At 44.8% G+C, this 17,395-nt stretch overlaps 1 protein-coding gene across 2 annotated transcripts in view; it reads right to left on the bottom strand.

Annotated features, from left to right (window-relative positions):
* Window positions 1–17,395, bottom strand: part of LOC106610817 (runt-related transcription factor 3-like) — a 62,825-nt gene that overhangs the window by 12,587 nt on the left and 32,843 nt on the right. For both annotated transcript variants that reach the window (XM_082955641.1, XM_082955642.1), the window contains exon 6: window positions 843–1,007. In XM_082955641.1, the coding sequence (XP_082811767.1) occupies window positions 843–1,007 (165 nt within the window). The remainder of the gene's footprint in view (window positions 1–842; window positions 1,008–17,395) is intronic.

Here is a 17,395-nt window from a genome sequence, read left to right on the forward strand (position 1 = left end):
TATTATTCTACAATGTAGAAAATAGTACAAATAAAGAAACCCTTGAATGAGTAGGTGTGTCCAAACTTTTGACAGGTACTGTATGTCTGAGAGCGAACTTCCACCCACGTACCCCCTCTCCCCTAAGACACACACACCTCCTTCCCCCTGTCTCCATTGCAGATCTGCCCTGTTGTGCCAGTCAGTCTGAGACTGACGTGATTGCGGAGGAAGCGGGCGGCTGTGAGATTCCTGAGGCTGTAGAGTGGTGTGGTGAACCAGCTTCAGCCCCAGTGCCTTGGCCAGGCTGTTTGGCAGTGATCAGTTTGCCACCTGGCCCCAGACTGGACCCTGTGACCGATGCAGGGCATCCGGGGACAGAGCTGGCATGAGTGAGCGGCCCCTGCCAGTAAATGTACTGGACCCTCCCCCAGGTCTGGGCTCTCATATCAGTAGGAAGGGTTGTACTCAACCTGGGGCTTCAGCCTGACACATACAGGCTACTCCTGTATTATACTTATTCCAAAATGTTTATTCTACTGAGCCATTTACTTTATGTTCCTATTCTTATCTTTTATTATTTCTTAATGTTGTTTCATTGTCCAGAAGGAAGCTGCAAGTAAGCATTTACTTGCAGTGTATACTATGTGTATCCTGTACATATGACTAATAAAACTTGAAACTAATAGCAAAGTCATCTCTCGCTGTAGGCAGGGAGAAAGAAGCATTTGTACCGCTAACCCCTATATACAGTACTGTAGCAGAAGGTAGAGTGTTTTGTGATGAGTGAGCAACACTGATTTGGGACAGACAGTGTGAGTGAGTCAGTGTGATAGTTGTTCCTGTCTGGTCAGCGGCCCTACCTTGTATCTGGGACTGGGTGGAGGGCCCCAGGTGGCTCTGGTGCATGGGCCGGGGCTGAGGGTTACCAGGCCCCATCCTCAGGCTGGCCCGCTGGTAGCGCTCAATCTCTGTCAGCCTATCAGAGAACTGCATCTTCTGGGGGTCCTCCATCTTCACCCTGTGTCCTGAAAGAGAGCGAGAGAGGGAGAGAAAAAGAGAGAGAAAGGAGAGCCAAGTTACCACCTACACAGCCGGGAAATCATGGCTCTTTATTATTTTTTCCCAGCAGTACCAAATGGTCAAAAATAGTAAAAGCAATAACACATCCAAATGTTAGGTCTGCTGTAATATTTGAGTTTTATTTCCTCAGGTCTGTCCATGGGCACCAACAGTTTACAGCTTATTAGGTTTTGTGAGGGTTTGTTTAGAAGTGGAATGGTTATATTGGCAATGGCATCCCATTCTATTCTAAGACATAATTAGTGTGAAAACAAATAGTAAAGTGACAGAATTATATACATGAATAAAGGCCACTGTCCTCCACCAACTAATCTGATTCAGTCAGATTATATAAAAGCTTTCTTAGAAATATAACATTATTCATAGAATGTTGACAGGCACTGGACTGTTGGTTGAGCTAAACTTGCACTTGCCTTTGCGTTAAAATCAGATAAATGGCTGCATGCTCCTAATAGCACATTCATATAGGAATAGCACTAATACTCCGGTGAATAACAATAGTACTAGCAAAATAATATAATTATAGTATGATAATAATAGTATGAAATTGTTTAACTTAAAATTCCTACAATTCTGCTAATCAATCCCCTTATCCCCTACTTGTCCACTCAGAAGTACAACCCCAGTACAACCCCAGTACAACCCCAGTACAACCCCAGACTGGGTCTGCTTGGCGAAATAGTGACTATACGTCATACAGCGACTCAGGTCTGACCAAGCAGTTACTCAGTGAGGGAAACACCCAGGAATTGCTCCTAGACTATATTACTCATCAGAATGGAACACACTGTGTGGACGGTTACGCGTATGTGCATGTGTGTGTGTGTGACGAGAGAGGTGGGAATGTACGAGAAAAAGCATATTTGGCACCTCGAATACATTTGATCTGAACAAGACTTGGAAAGACAAAACACTACACTCAAACCCTGGCATCTGTAATGTGAAGTAATGGCTGGATTTTATATTTTATCACTATATAAAGGGGGCCAGCAGACAGACTGATATGGATTTTACCCTTCCTCTCTCCAGACTTGATCCATGGGTAATATATCCTCCCTCCCTGCGACTTGACCCATGGGTAATATCCTCCCTCCCTGCGACTTGACACATGGGTAATATATCCTCCCTCCCTGCGACTTGACCCAAGGGTAATATCCTCCCTCCCTGCGACTTGACACATGGGTAATATATCCTCCCTCCCTGCGACTTGACCCATGGGTAATATATCCTCCCTCCCTGCGACTTGACCCATGGGTAATATCCCTCCCTGCGCGCCCGGGCCCCCCCCTGCGACTTGACCCATGGGTAATATACCCCCCCTGCCTGCCCGGGCTCCCCCCTGCGACTTGACCCATGGGTAATATATCCTCCCTCCCTGCGACTTGACCCATGGGTAATATATCCTCCCTCCCTGCGACTTGACCCATGGGTAATATATCCTCCCTCCCTGCGACTTGACCCATGGGTAATATATCCTCCCTCCCTGCGACTTGACCCATGGGTAATATATCCTCCCTCCCTGCGACTTGACCCATGGGTAATATATCCTCCCTCCCTGCCGCCCTGGGCCCCCCCCGCACTTGACCCATGGGTAATATATCCTCCCTCCCTGCGACTTGACCCATGGGTAATATATCCTCCCTCCCTGCAACTTGACCCATGGGTAATATATCCTCCCACCCTGCAACTTGACCCATGGGTAATATATCCTCCCTCCCTGCAACTTGACCCATGGGTAATATATATTCCCTCCCTGCGACTTGACCCATGGGTAATATATCCTTCCTCCCTGCGACTTTACCCAAGGGTAATATATATATTCCCTCCCTGCGACTTGACCCAAGGGTAATATATATTCCCTCCCTGCGACTTGACCCATGGGTAATATATCCTCCCTCCCTGCGACTTGACCCATGGGTAATATATCCTCCCTCCTTGCAACTTGACCCATGGGTAATATATCTTCCCACCCTGCGACTTGACCCATGGGTAATATATCCTCCCTCCCTGCGACTTGACCCATGGGTAATGTATCCTCCCGTTTACCACTCCCTCTTCTCTTTTCATACAATATAGAATTCTCTATCTCGCCGCTGCCCCCCTTCCCACACACACAGACATACACACACCAATGATGTGGACTGAGCTTGACTCCCAAATAGCATAGAACAGTATACAATGCTTCCAATGACTAGATGCAGACACATTCAAATCAACACTCACATGCATGCACATAACAAAACATAGATAAATACCCAGAACCCGCACAATCACCTCCCCATCACACACACCAACACATTTTCTCTTGCCAGTAAAAAAAAAACACCCACACATGTTTACTCACATACTCACACTGGGATCAACACCCTCCCCCGTGTGTGTGCGTGTGCGTGCGTGCGTGCTGTGTGTGTGTGTGTGTGTGTGTAATCCGTTACATGTAAAGGATGACCAAAAACGAACTAATCCATTCCGTTACCAGCTAAAATATTTTAATCCGATTACAGATACTTTTGAAAAACTAGATGATTACTTCTAGGATTACTTTTAAATTCAGAAAGGATGTTTATTTGACACCTTTCTGTTTTCTCAATGACATTCAAATGAGCATTGAAAAAAGACGCACGTTTGTTTCCGCCTGAGCGAGTCTGACCACAAGTCAGAGACCACTATGATGACACACCACATGTGTTTGATGGATCACAGGAAAAAAGCATAGGCTTTAGTAGGCTACAGTCCAAGCTATGTCTTCCAATGATGCGACCAATGATTATCCAACTTGAATAAAGGTAAGAGGTAAGGATGACAGTAGTGGTGGAGTCTATGGCGATACGGATATCACTTATTATTGGTATCTACATAGCCCATTGATGTGATTCACACTGCTGCTCTCTCATTTACCTATTTGCTCCTTACGGATTGTGGTTGTTCTGGATGGCTGTTCACAAATCTAAATGTGTATTTGAACCCAATAATGGTTGAATTGATGACGTTTAAACTGCCTATACATCACTGTTTTTGCAACCAGTGTGGATCCAAGCCTATGAAATAAAGGTTTGATGGGCTTCCTCCTTCTAAAGCCCTCTGAGGTATTGTGTTCCATACCGTCAACTACTAGTTTCATTTCAGAAGACTAGTGGGGCGTTTATTGTTAAATCTAATGTGTGCTGATAAAAAACACATAGGCCTAACGGACAAATGCTCAAACTTGCACCCTTTTGATAGACTTAAATATCTGCATATATTATCAAGATATCAAAGTGTCACCAACAAAAAGGTAAACAATAGGCCTTTAGCAAATGCAGTATATGGCATTCATTTTTCACATTCACATATCACTTTTAGGTAGTGCTCAAAGCAAGCCATTCCATGAGAGCAGCATTTATTTTTCAACTCGAGGCAATGAGCCCAATCAGTCCTCCATGACAACAAACCATTAACAACAGAGTAGGGCTGTCTAATACGTCGTTAGTTTTGGGGTCATGCTCAGGTAACACAATTTGGCTAATCTATATTCCCAAGTCCTATTTTGGAAGGGGTATTACATTAATTGGAATGACTGGAAATCTGACAGACTTTGGAATTTAATGTAAATATACAATTGCATTATTATTTTTATTATTATTATTATTATTATTATTATATGTACATTTACATTTACGTCATTTAGCAGACGCTCTTATCCAGAGCGACTTACAAATTGGTGCATTCACCTTATGATATCCAGTGGAACAACCACTTTACAATAGTATATCTATATCTTTTTTTTTGTGTGTGGGGGGGGGGGGTGTTAGAAGGATTACTTTATCCTGTCCCAGGTATTCGGAGAAAGCAATGGGTTAGAAGAAGCCTGCATAACCAACCCATAAGGTAAAATGCAACACCTATTTATGCCCAGCTATGTGAACTCTAATATTGATTTATCCTGCAATAGATGTCTTTCAATTGGTAATATAAATGTTTGTCTTCTAATGCCTCTTTCGGGGGAAAGTAATCTAAAAGTAACGGAAACTAATCAGATTACTGAGTTTGGGCAATCCAAAAGTTACATTACTGATTACAATTTTGGACAGGTAACTGTAACGGATTAAATTAAAAAAGTAACCTACCCAACTGTGGTGTGTGTGTGTGTGTGTGTGTGTGTGTGTGTGTGTGTGTGTGTGTGTGTGTGTGTGTGTGTGTATATGGATGAGAAATGTGTGAGAATGCGGAGACCAGGGCTGTTGGACATCTCCAGCAGTTTGCGATCCCTGTGTTGGAAGTCAGACATGTAGTCAGACATGTAGAAGGATGCAGTAAAAGTGAGTGACCCCCACCTATACACCCACCATCTCACTATGACACAGGGACACAGTCTACTCCGGACACAGTCTACTCGAGACACACCCGCTTAAACACACTTATACTCACACACTTTTACAACTAGTATCTTGTTATTCCCACATTTCTGAACCCAGTCCCCCTCCCAGTCCCCACACCATCGAGAGGGAAAATGGGACACACACAGGCAGCTACAGAGCCTAGCTGGCTCCATCTCCCACACAGACACTGTGGCTACTGTCTGCTCCGCCCCAGAGCAGGGGAGGCCAGGAGAAACGGCCCTCCAAATATAGACCCATGTACAGTGCAGTTAGTGCAGTTATTAAGAGATTTACACCACCTCAAACGGCTGAGGTCAGGGAAATGATACATCCAGCTCTGTGGAATAAGAAAAAAACAACCAGGGGGAAAAATGTAGAATTGGTCACTTTTTCTGTGGCCTGTGGTGGTCTGGGATGAATTGGTTGGCGCTTTGGGGATGAAAGTGATTGTACCGCATGATCACACACACACACACACACACACACACACACACACACACACACACACACACACACACACACACACACACACACACACACACACACACACACACACACACACACACACACACACACACACACACACACACACACACACACACACACACACACAGCAGTGGATCTAGTGGCTCAGGTCCAGCTGGCAGGGAGTGTGTGGCGACACACTGTACTGTACTTCCAGTAGAGGGTTTGGCCAGCCATGAGAGAGAACTATAGGAGCAGAGCTGAGGCTTCATTAGGACCATGCCTGGTGCTCATTACCCCAAACCCCACAGTTACTGTTAACACCACTAATCAACTCACATGGTCGACTCTAGCTCTCCTCTCTTCCCCCTCTTCAGTCCCAACTTCCTCTATGTCTGTCCCCTCTTTCTCCTTTTCTCTCTCTCCCTCTCATTTACATTTTTTTTATAGAAGAGAAAACTTCAGCAGTTTCCCATCTGGAAGCTAACACAGTTTATACAGTATACACAACCTTCCTCCTGTTTTCTTCTGTTAGATATCATCACCACTATACGCCTCAGAGAGAGGAAATGGATTGGTGCGATGGAGGGAGAATGGATGATTGGCTTTTCTAGTCCCTGTCTTGGCCTTGGTTAAGAGACCGACAGAGCCCATGGCCTGCTTGCTGTTCAACGCAGTGTTTAAACCTCTTTTCAGGTCTGACCCCAGCTTTTCCATGAGTGTGTCTGGTAGATTGCCAGAAGTTGACTCCCACTTTGCAGGGTCTTGACCATGGGTCTCTGTGTACCACAGACCCGTTTCGGAGGGGATTCTGTGGTGGATGAATATTTTATGTGTCAGGGTGCACTTAGGAGAGAATGCACCGTTTTTTTCTCTATGATATCATAACCACAAGATAGAGCTGGGAGATGGAGAACAACGAGGAGGCAGGGATGATGTGGTTCACACACCAGCGCTCAATACATGGAAGAAGTAAAATGGATGCCAGAAGCTGTAGATTTACTAGCTTCCTCTCTAGATGGCTGTTGCATCATCTTACAGCATTATGAGGACTGTGAGGAACACATAAAAAGGTTGATATAAAATGTCTGGTATTAATGATGTACTGAAAATCCATTTCACTGAAAATCTCTTTAGAAATAATGGCTGTGCCCTTCCCACCCAGCGTTTGTGTTTTTTTGGTTGTTGGGCCCAATACAATACCATTTTATCAGCAGATTAACTAAAGGCATAGGGCCTTGATGTCCCCAATGTTTTTAGTGTTCTTCAGAACATGTTGATAGGTTCAAGTATAACAGATAAGATACATCAGTGTGGGAAACTGACCCTGTGACTGGTCCTTTTGAATTGAAACACTGAAGAGCAAAATGATCAACCCTGATCGCCTACAAATTGCATTGAGCCACAAGGAGCAGGATGATTAAGGTTAGTATTTGGGAATTCTAGAGCTGTGCCTATGCAACTCTTACTCAGAGCTCACAACCCCTTCAGACGAGCCAATCTCAGCAAGTCCCGCCCTAACCCTCTAAAGCCCATATCAGTGGAACACATAGACAGTGTTTGCTCAGAGAGTGCTAATGACAGCTCATAAACACGGCCGGGTCCAGCTGAATGATCACCCGATACAGCTTTTTTTCTAACATTGAAAGAAAGAAACATATGTTCCCTTCCAAAGAGAGACACATTAAACACAAGCTTTTTTTAGTAAAGGGCTGGGCAAGTTTTCAGGGGCAAAGTGAAACTCTATCTGGACTGCAAAGGGCAATACGTGCCTTGGCCTGGACCCAGGGCTGTGCTGAATATATTTGAAGTGTAAATATTTGTATTCGTCATATAAATGGACTTGAAAGGCACTTGATAACAGACTAGAATTGGTTGAGTGCCTATATCAGATTGAAAACGTTTAGTGCACCTCTATAAGGACTATGGGCATTTCCATGTAAATGGACCCAAGTTCATAGGAGCATATAAAATTGGGTGTCAAATGAAAGCTAAGAGTCTATATTTTGGGGAAAGTAAGGCATAGTTACATTTAGAAAAAACATATGCATAAGTAAAGGCTTTGATTTCTGGATAAACAGATTGAAAAGGGGTCTTACCATAAACCAACATATTTTCTAATTTCTGTCCCTCATGAGGGAGGATAATAAAAGTTCACAGAAGTAACAAGTAAAGGTAGGCCTATTAATTGGTTATAGTGTTTTACTGATATACATTTTGTTTATGAATTATTAAGTGATTAAAACTCGTAATTCCATTACCAAATTGGTAACGGAATTACCAAATAATCTGTAATAGAATTACTGCAACTGAATTGGCTACAATGGGAAGTCATGATAGCCACAAACCACAGTTAGGTCACCTGCTACTATCTGTCCTTCCACTGGCATGTTCAGCTAATAGCTGTTTTATTTCTCTTTCTGTCAAACCAAGAGTTAAAAGTCTGAGTCTGGACAACCTCTCTCTCTCTCTCTCCCTCTCTCTCTCTCTCTCTCCCTCTCTCTCTCTCTCTGCCTCTCTCTCTGCCTCTCTCTCTCTCACTCTGTCACCTCCCCCATCTCTTACTGACACCTACCCATGAGCCCCCTCTCTTTCCATTTACTATAAACAGCATCCTCACCCACTGGGCACCGACCGACACCGGACGTTGAAATTTAGTCATTCCACCCTGGCCTTGATATTAGCGTCCACAGAAGGACCAGAGCTCTGCCTTTATACAGTATAGGTGTTCATAGTAAGTTAGGTACATTATATGTTGGCACTGTACCAATAGCTGTAGAGCAGAGTTTTGTGTTTGTCGCTCTATTGTTCTGACATGTTGAGGTCAGCCTCTCCCTGTCTGTAGTGTGTGGATACAGCTGCTGAGATGATTCATAGAGTCACAAAAACAACACATACAACTAACATGCTGCTGTTGACTGTGTTCAGTGATGTGTCTGAATATGCGTGTATTAGGGAGGAACCTTTCAAGGCAGCAGGCCTTGTACTTTCTATCCTGAACTATAAACTCTCTCAAACGGTTTCTTCGTCAGTCAGAAACGTCAACCTGCCTCAGAATGACAGTTGAGAGGGTGTTGAAGTGGCGTCAGTCGGGCCGCTAGCAAACTTCCGCTTTGTGTTGGAGCTCGAAGACGTTTCAACATCTGTTGAGCGAAGCATTGCGCACCTGTCTTCCTCTTCCTCCTCTCTTGACTATTTTGCCTCCCGCCTTTCCCTACCCCCTCTGACTTCCCCTTTCACTCTATTACTGGTGCCATCGAGACGCCTGAGGCTTTAGCGATCACACTGTCCCTACAACTCAAATCAATGACAGAGTTGGGTTTTAGAGGCTGTCCAATCATAGATCAGTTTGAGGCTGACCCAGAAGGATGTGAGGTTTATTTCTTAGTAGTGTTTGTGGCTGTCTAGTCTGGCTAAATGAGTTTTACAGACACACACAGAGACACGTAAACACACACACACACACACAATGAACTCTTTTAATGTCTCTTGTTATATATATTGACGTCTGGTGTCCACGTCATGAACTGAATGGATGCATTATTTCAGACTGTAAACTATCACCATGAGACGGAGGGCCTTTAGCAAGTAGTAAATTCCACCATGGGATTCCATGATACTTACGTGGCTGTGACTAGTCGAATGTCACTCTGGCCATGTTGCACACTGAGGTCTGTGTACTGGTGGGATTTCCACAGCCTACACCAATCTATCAGGGGAAGCTTAGCTAAGCCTGGCTCTCTTCCCAGCCTGTTACTGCTGTCTGTCTGTCTGTCTCCGAGCAGATGCTAGCTATGCTTCCCCTGGGGACCATCCTCAGCCTGAAATCCTCCCGTCTAAAGCAGGGCTGAAAACACACTCACTGCATAAGAGAGAATGTGAGACCGTGATCGAGTCTTCCCGTCTTGATGAAGGGATAAGGCTGTGAGTGTGTTGGTAGTGTAGTTAGAAGTGTAGTTAGAAGTGTGTGTGTGTGTGTGTGTGTGTGTGTGTGTGTGTGTGTGTGTGTGTGTGTGTGTGTGTGTGTGTGTGTGTGTGTGTGTGTGTGTGTGTGTGTGTGTGTGTGTGTGTGTGTGTGTGTGTGTGTGATTAGTGAGGAATAGGGGCTATGCCACACAGGGACAGCCCTACAGTGGCGCAGGTCAGGGCAGGCAGTATGAGTGGAGGGGTGTAGGCTAGGCCCCATACAGCCGGATCCACTAACAATAAAGAGAGGCCTGTAGCACTGAGCAATCAGCCCTCTTTTGTCCCACTACACTACTGTATGTGTGTCTCTCCTCTGGGGAGGGGTGATGTGTGTCAGTAGGGCGGAGGCAGTAAAGGTAGATGAGGGGGGTTGTTTTTCAGCACTTCTGCTGCAGAACAGAGAGGGCCCTTTTTTGCCCAGGTGACAGATCCTATTAAAGAAATAAGCTGCACTGAGAGTGTTGTTTTAGCTCTGGAGGTGCGAGGCTGTAGGGGTTGCAGGGATGTGTGTGCAGGGGTAGCCAGGGCTTGCTAAGCAGTGAGGTGTTGGTAGGAGGGAGGGAAGGTGTCCTCGCAGATCTGTGTGAAAGGAAAGCAACCATCGTTGTCACATGCGTCAACGCAATGCTAGCAGATGTGTCAAACGGTTTCTTATTCACACCTCGGTGCGCATGAACTTAGCTACGAGCACACACAAGACCCGTCTGCACACACACAAGGCCCGTCTGCACACACACAAGGCCCGTCTGCACACATGCGCGCATGGGTCGCACACACACTGCTCAGTGACAAATGACAGGAAAGTAGACTCCAGATGTGTCAAATGGGAGGTGTGAATTTTCTTGTGTATTTGCGTGTGTGTAAGTGCATATGAATGTTTACAAGCACGAGTTTGTTTTATTGTTGCAATATCATGTTGTTCTACACTTTAATCTTGACTCCGATCAAAGTCAGCAGAGTGCCACAGGAAAAAGCCCTGTCCACATTCTCATAGGGGGAAATTCCAACCCAAGTTAAGCGTGCGTAAATGGAACGTAATTCCTTTTTTATGCCCTTTTCTCTCTACACATATTCTGACCTCGAACTTAAGCATGAGAAAAGCATGCTATTCACCCGCTATTCGTTTGGGTTGAAGATCTAAGAATTGAAGGTTTGGCAGAGGTGTGTCTACAGATATGCCGTATTCTGATCTTGACTTAATGCCCTCATAATTCCACCACCTTTACGTGAGAGGACACCATGAATAAGGTCGAGCAACCTGTAGGTTGTGGAAAAACGCAAACTTTTTTTTTTACGATAGAAATAACACCAATCTCTATGCACTGTAATTTATACATTGATAAGAGCTACTGTATTGATAAGACCTGGGTAAATGAGTAATCCGTTTGGATAAGGGGATTGGAAATATAAATTACAATTATTTCATATCTATTTTACCTTATGATCACTGAAAGTGAATTTCGGCCTCTTTTCCACAGGAAAGTATAAATAGCTGTATTTATTCAGAATTTGAATTGCAGGCCTATGGCTTCATCATTTTTGGGGGATGAAATTTGGAGACCCAAGCCCAGGCTGTAGCCTATGGAAACATGTTCACACTGACAGTAGCGTTGAACCTACAGAGTTGATTTATGCAATGTAGAATGTTTTCATTATATGCCCAGACTTTTTTTTAATGACCATTTCTATCATATGAATAATGAAACACTATCGGTAGCCACCGTCAGTATACCCACATACAGTGTGCAATGACTGTTAGTTTTCTTCAATTTGTAGCCTACTTTTTGCATCATTCCATTCCATTGACCTTTCTTTCCTCCGTCACGTCTGTGTGGTTGTGCCTTATGGCGTATTACATGATGTGCAATAATTAAGGGCGTGTAGCCTATTTGAATAATTATGGAACACAGACCATACCTAGCAGTTTAAACCTGGAGTCTCACAGTTCCGTGATTAATGAGGATTAGGGTAGACTGTTGTTCAACCCCTGTTGTACACTTTTCTATTCCAATATTTCATGGATTGAACAATTGAATATGGCAAATTTCAGGATGAATCAAACCCCTGTATTTTTTATTCAACAATGTATTTTGTCCATGAAGGCTCTCCAACCCTGTTTATGTATGATTCATAAATATTTTCCGAAATAATGTACAAGATCAGAGTATTTTTTTAATCTACCGATTGGTGCTGAAAGGAGATGAATATGCGTGTATTTAGATGGCTTTCTGTCATTGATCCCTATTCTGAACCTGTCTATCGAAAAATGTATTTTTAAAGGCGCACCATATTTAAAGAGGATGGCTTTAGATAAATGTACATACTGAACACACTATTGAATGAAAACTCCACAAGAAAATCTGTTGGCCAGCAAGTGGGAGGGTTTTCAGCTGTTTAATTAAATGTATTCAGCGTGCGCAAGGGAATCATGCCTGCAAAGCCCATTACGCATTTGTATATGTTAAGTCTGAATACCAACTACTGAGAAGTGCTTAAATCAAAACGCGTAAAAAAGGAATAGATTTCCTAAGTCTGAATCGGGCCCATAGTCCAGATCAGACATTAATATGCTATAACAGGCTGGCCAGTGGTTAGTATTTGCTGCCTTTGTTAAAGTGATGTTTGAACCACAGGCTGAAGAGCCAAGGCTTCTCTCCCCCATGTTTACCCAAGGGATTACTGACTCCTCCAGCTCTGGAACCAACATCTCCAAACACCTATTATTTGCTGACTGTTCCTTACCATTAAGTCCCAGAAAAATAAATATGTCAACCGCAGTCATCCACAGCGTTTTCCAGTAAGCCACAGGTACTCCTTCACACTATTCACCCCCTCCCCTCTCTGTAGAAAAACTGTTTGTCATAATGCAGTAAGGGGAAAAACATTCCAAATCATGGGCTATTTATTTGTCTAAATCGAGATCTGAACTTTTATTAAATTAGGTCTAAAAGGTCGTAATGACTCCCTCCTGTATGGGTGAGTGTAAATAAGGAAGAAGCGGTAAACAGAGTGGGCTTATACTTCCCTCCATTGGTAGGTAAACAGGAAAGACGTTTGGGGATGAAAGGGGGCTGAGTTTGGGTATGCAATTTGCCGTGCTTCTCTGTGTTTCTGAGAAAAAGCGCCTAGGTTGCCTCACTTGCACCATCAGGCAGAATTAAAAGTACGGGCAGAGGCCTCTGTAAATAATTCTGTAATTCTTTGCGTGTCCACTTGCTGCGTATGACGTCAGCGAATACAAAGTGAAAATGTTGTTGGAGGAAACCCCCCCCCGGGGCATGTGTGTGCACATCGCGAGGTGTGTGTCCACCCAGACAGGAGCAGACTTGAGCCTATATAACTAACCTGAGGAGTAGAAAGGGGGCATAACAAAGCAGCAGACAATGCTATGTTCGTCCTTTTTTCCTCCATGATAGAAACTCCTGCAGTCATGTCACAACGACTTTCAGAAAAGCAAACAGAGAAACACAGATGGGGAGAACGGAGGAAAAAGAGCCTGTGATTGGCTCTTTCTCTCCGTCTGGACCAGGCTGAGGTATTTAGGCTCATTTGCAGTGCTTTCACAAGGGAGCTTTAGTAGAATTATCTACAGTGGTGTGCGTGTCTGTTTTGTCTGCCTGTTTTTCTCTCTTAGTGTGTGTTTGTGTGTATGGAGGGTTTGGGGGTAGCTGAGAGGTTTGGGGGTAGCTGAGAGGTTTGGGGGTAGCTGAGGCCGAGTGTTTCCCTTTAGGAGGTTGTACTCGATGCTGATGGGTGTATAGGTCGCATCAGCCAGGGTCAAAGAAGCATCACCTCTACCCTGTCAGCCGTAGCTCTCCACTAATGAAGGAACTTAATCAAGCCATGGCTCTACAGGCCTCACCTCGGGCCTCTAACTGGATGGCTGAGGACACTAGCAGATGGAAGTATTATAGCAGAGTCACTGTATACATGGCATATGCCAGCTCCCTCTTGCCCCACTCCTGTACCTAGTCAGAGTGAATGATGTGAATGTTTGTCCCAGAACATAGGTTTCTTCTGAAACCAATCGAACATATTCAATTTACAGACTGCATTCCAGCGGATTTATCAGTCAGTCAGTCAATATTTGCTCTGTTTCTAATCGCAGAAGCCAAGTGTGATGAAGAGACTGAGCCCAGAGAGAGCGCTCGCCATCGCCTCACGTCATTCCAAACAACAGACTCTCTCCATACCTCCGGCTTGACTGGCCTTAGAAATGTGTGTCCTTTATGTCTTTTATGTCTTTAGCAGCCCATGTCCAATTCCACATCAGATGACATCACGGGCCTCTTAAATGAGGTGTTTTTCCTCTTTGACATAAGTGCTGCTGCTATGTCACTGTGTCTGCAGGTTGTGCATCTGGGAGTTTTAGTGAGGATGGCTGGGCTGGCGAGGTAGTTAGGCAGGAAAGCACCCAATGTCAGACAGACGTGACACTTTTTTCTCTCCTGGCACTGATACACCTGTAGGCTTTTTCAAAAACACCCATCTCCATTTCAACATCAAAGTGGCCTTTGAGATAGCAATTGGCACCGAGGGCGAACCTTTCATGTGATTTGTGGAGCATAGGCGTGGCCGAGCTGCTGACTTAGGGTATGGACACACCTGGCAGGTGCACACACACACACACACACACACACACACACACACACACACACACAGCTGTGTGCACATGAACACATTACCACTCGCCTCTCTTTGTTTACTATGAAGAGAGACTGCACTGTCAAGAAAAATAGCAACGCAAATGTCTTTGTCCATTTGCATTCTTTGTACAGTCTGTGTGCCAAATGCAAATAGAATCTACCTGCCCACCCTCCCCATACTCTCCTCAACCTTCTGAAGCTGTGTGAACACACCCAACAGAATAAATATTGGCAACAAAACACAGCAATGATCAAGTGAATTCTGTAGAAGTACAATGCTGTGTGTGGGAAAGAGTGTGGTAGTATCAGGATAGAGAGCAGTAAAGGGCCTGCTATGACTGAATGCATGCATGTGCATACACATGTCTCTGTTTGCATGTATGCAAGTTGATGAACTGTACACACAGTGTAGTGCACCATGGCTGCCTCTGTTGCCTCTCACCTAGGGTTGAGCTACGAAAAACAAATGGTCCTCTTCCTCTGTTTTTCTCATAGTCATGTATGTTCTCAGCCCAGCCCTGCGTCCCTCGTCTCTGGTGAGTTCCTCTTTCTCAGGAACTGATTAACTCTGGGTGAGATACATAAAGTACTAACAGCCCTTCCCCTCTGAGGATATGTGACGGGTGATGTCATCACACAGAGAGAGAAGACGGAGGCTAAATACGGTTAGGGGATTAATTCAGCTGAACTCGGTGGGGAGGAGAGGGGAGAGAGAGAGGAAAGGGGGGGAGGGAAAGGTGGGTGGGGGGGCAACTGCATGCGAGCAGCGACAGGGAGGGTCTCAACACTTCAGTCATATCTCTCTTCCTATCGCACGTCTTCCTTCTCTCTCTCTGATCATCAGCAGAACATTGACGTACACAAAGCTGCTTCTCAGAAAGCACAGGGTGGCTCTAATGAAAGAGACTGTGCTGTACGGTTCACTTAGTAAAATGTTGCTCATAGGCCTACTGTACAACAAGTGAAGAGATTTTGGGACGAAGTGACACAAAAGCAACATAGTGTATTTGAGGGGAAGGGGAGAAGGGAGGAAAACGTCTAATACTTTCAACATTAGTTGGAAAAAATGATGTGTGCCTGCAAAGCATTTGTGTGTGTGTGTTTGTGTGTATGGGTTTTGGATCATGCTGTGTGAGGTGAGCGTTGTGTGTTTGGCAGATCATTGCCGCAGGGGAGCTTCCTTCCTGTCCGTCAGGTTTCCTAGCTGGATCTGTAAACGTTAATAAAACGCCTCCCTCCCCCTGTACCAGCCTCTTTGCTGGCAGCCATGGAAATGCAGGCCCTACAGAAACACACAGTAAAGCCCTGAGAAGCCCGACCCGCTCTACTCTGCTAGCCAGCCAACCAACCAGGGTACAGGCTCTCATTCATCACACAATGGGATAGAGGGATGGTCATCTGCTGTGATAGTATACTTAAACTCATATGCAGACAGCTGGTTAACTGAGGATATCATAAAGTCTGTGTGTGTTTAGAATTTTTGATGTATTTTTTTTTTTACACTGAAATATTTAGGAAGGAATACTGTAAGGATTGTCATTATAAAGGACAAATGGGGTGGTGCCATTCTCTATTTGAGTCCACTCATATCATCCTTTTAAACCTTAACACAAAATTCCCCTTCCCTAAATTAAACCATGTCACTGTATAGCAGGATGGGGCCTGGCCACCAGGGTGTATAGTGAATAAAAAGTCCACTCTGATGCCTTGAGTGCAGACATGACATGTAGACAGAGAGGAGACTGCTTTATCGTATGTGCACGCTTGTTTCTAACTACAGGAAGCCAACACACAGCCTGTTTTTCTTCAGCAGTGCATGCACGCAGACACAAACAAAATGCAGTACATATAATTTACTACATACAGACATAGCCAGCAACTCTATCACATTTCACACAAACACAAAGGATATTATTATCTATTCCTCCCCCTTCCCTTTCTCCACACTGTTCTCCTCCATTTTCAACGCCTCCTCAAATAGCCTCCAGCCTGGCAGGCGATGCGCCACCCCTCGCCCTTCACCCCCTCGCCCCTTGCTAGGATCCCCATGTCCCCTCTATGTGGCATACAGAACCTCCTGGCTCCCTGCATTGGCCAGCTGGTCGGTTTTGACTGGGCTGAATCCACCCTATCCCAAATAAGCGTAGCAAATTCACCCATCCGGGGCAGCCACGAAAAACCTGTACAGTAGAACCATAATAAACACGATTTCTCAACAGGAAGGGTCATTAAACCCTATACCCATCTGATCTGACTGGTGTCAGCCATGCATGGTCACACACACACACACCAGCAGGCTTTAGCGGTTGACTCATCCTTGTAACACAATCCTCCAGTCTTTCACATGATCACACATTAAACCACTTTGATATGCATCACTACAGAATGATGGCTCTAACGGCTTTAGCATATTGGGCTAAATCTGTTAGCATAAACCATCTCTTTAAGAGTATTAAGTCAAGGAGCCACTTATGTGGTCACCCAGGTATGACCATCTGACCAGAGGCAGCAGGGTGAGGCCATAAGCGTTTACACACAGCTCTTCTTAGCGGTCTCTGATTACGCACTAATACACTTTACTGTTTCCTCTGACAGTGCCACTCCCCACACCCTAATACCACACAGACACGAACACTGCTGCACCATCCAACACACAGCGTTGTCTCCCATTGACTGCAATTGCTGGTCGTCTGTTGTTGATCCTCCCACACACTGACCGTACACACACACACACACACACACACTCATGGACACGCACTCACACGGCTATATTTTCTTGTATCATCTGCATATGACTCATGTATCTCTTTTAGTCTCCAATGATGGCACCCTGTTCTCTCATCCCCTACACCAAGAATAGCCTCTCTCTCTCTCTCTCTCTGTGAATCCCTCTACACA

This window comes from Salmo salar, chromosome 09 (genome assembly GCF_965601325.2).
Source record: "Salmo salar chromosome 09, fSalSal1, whole genome shotgun sequence".
In the NCBI taxonomy this organism is placed as follows: Eukaryota; Metazoa; Chordata; class Actinopteri; order Salmoniformes; family Salmonidae; genus Salmo; species Salmo salar.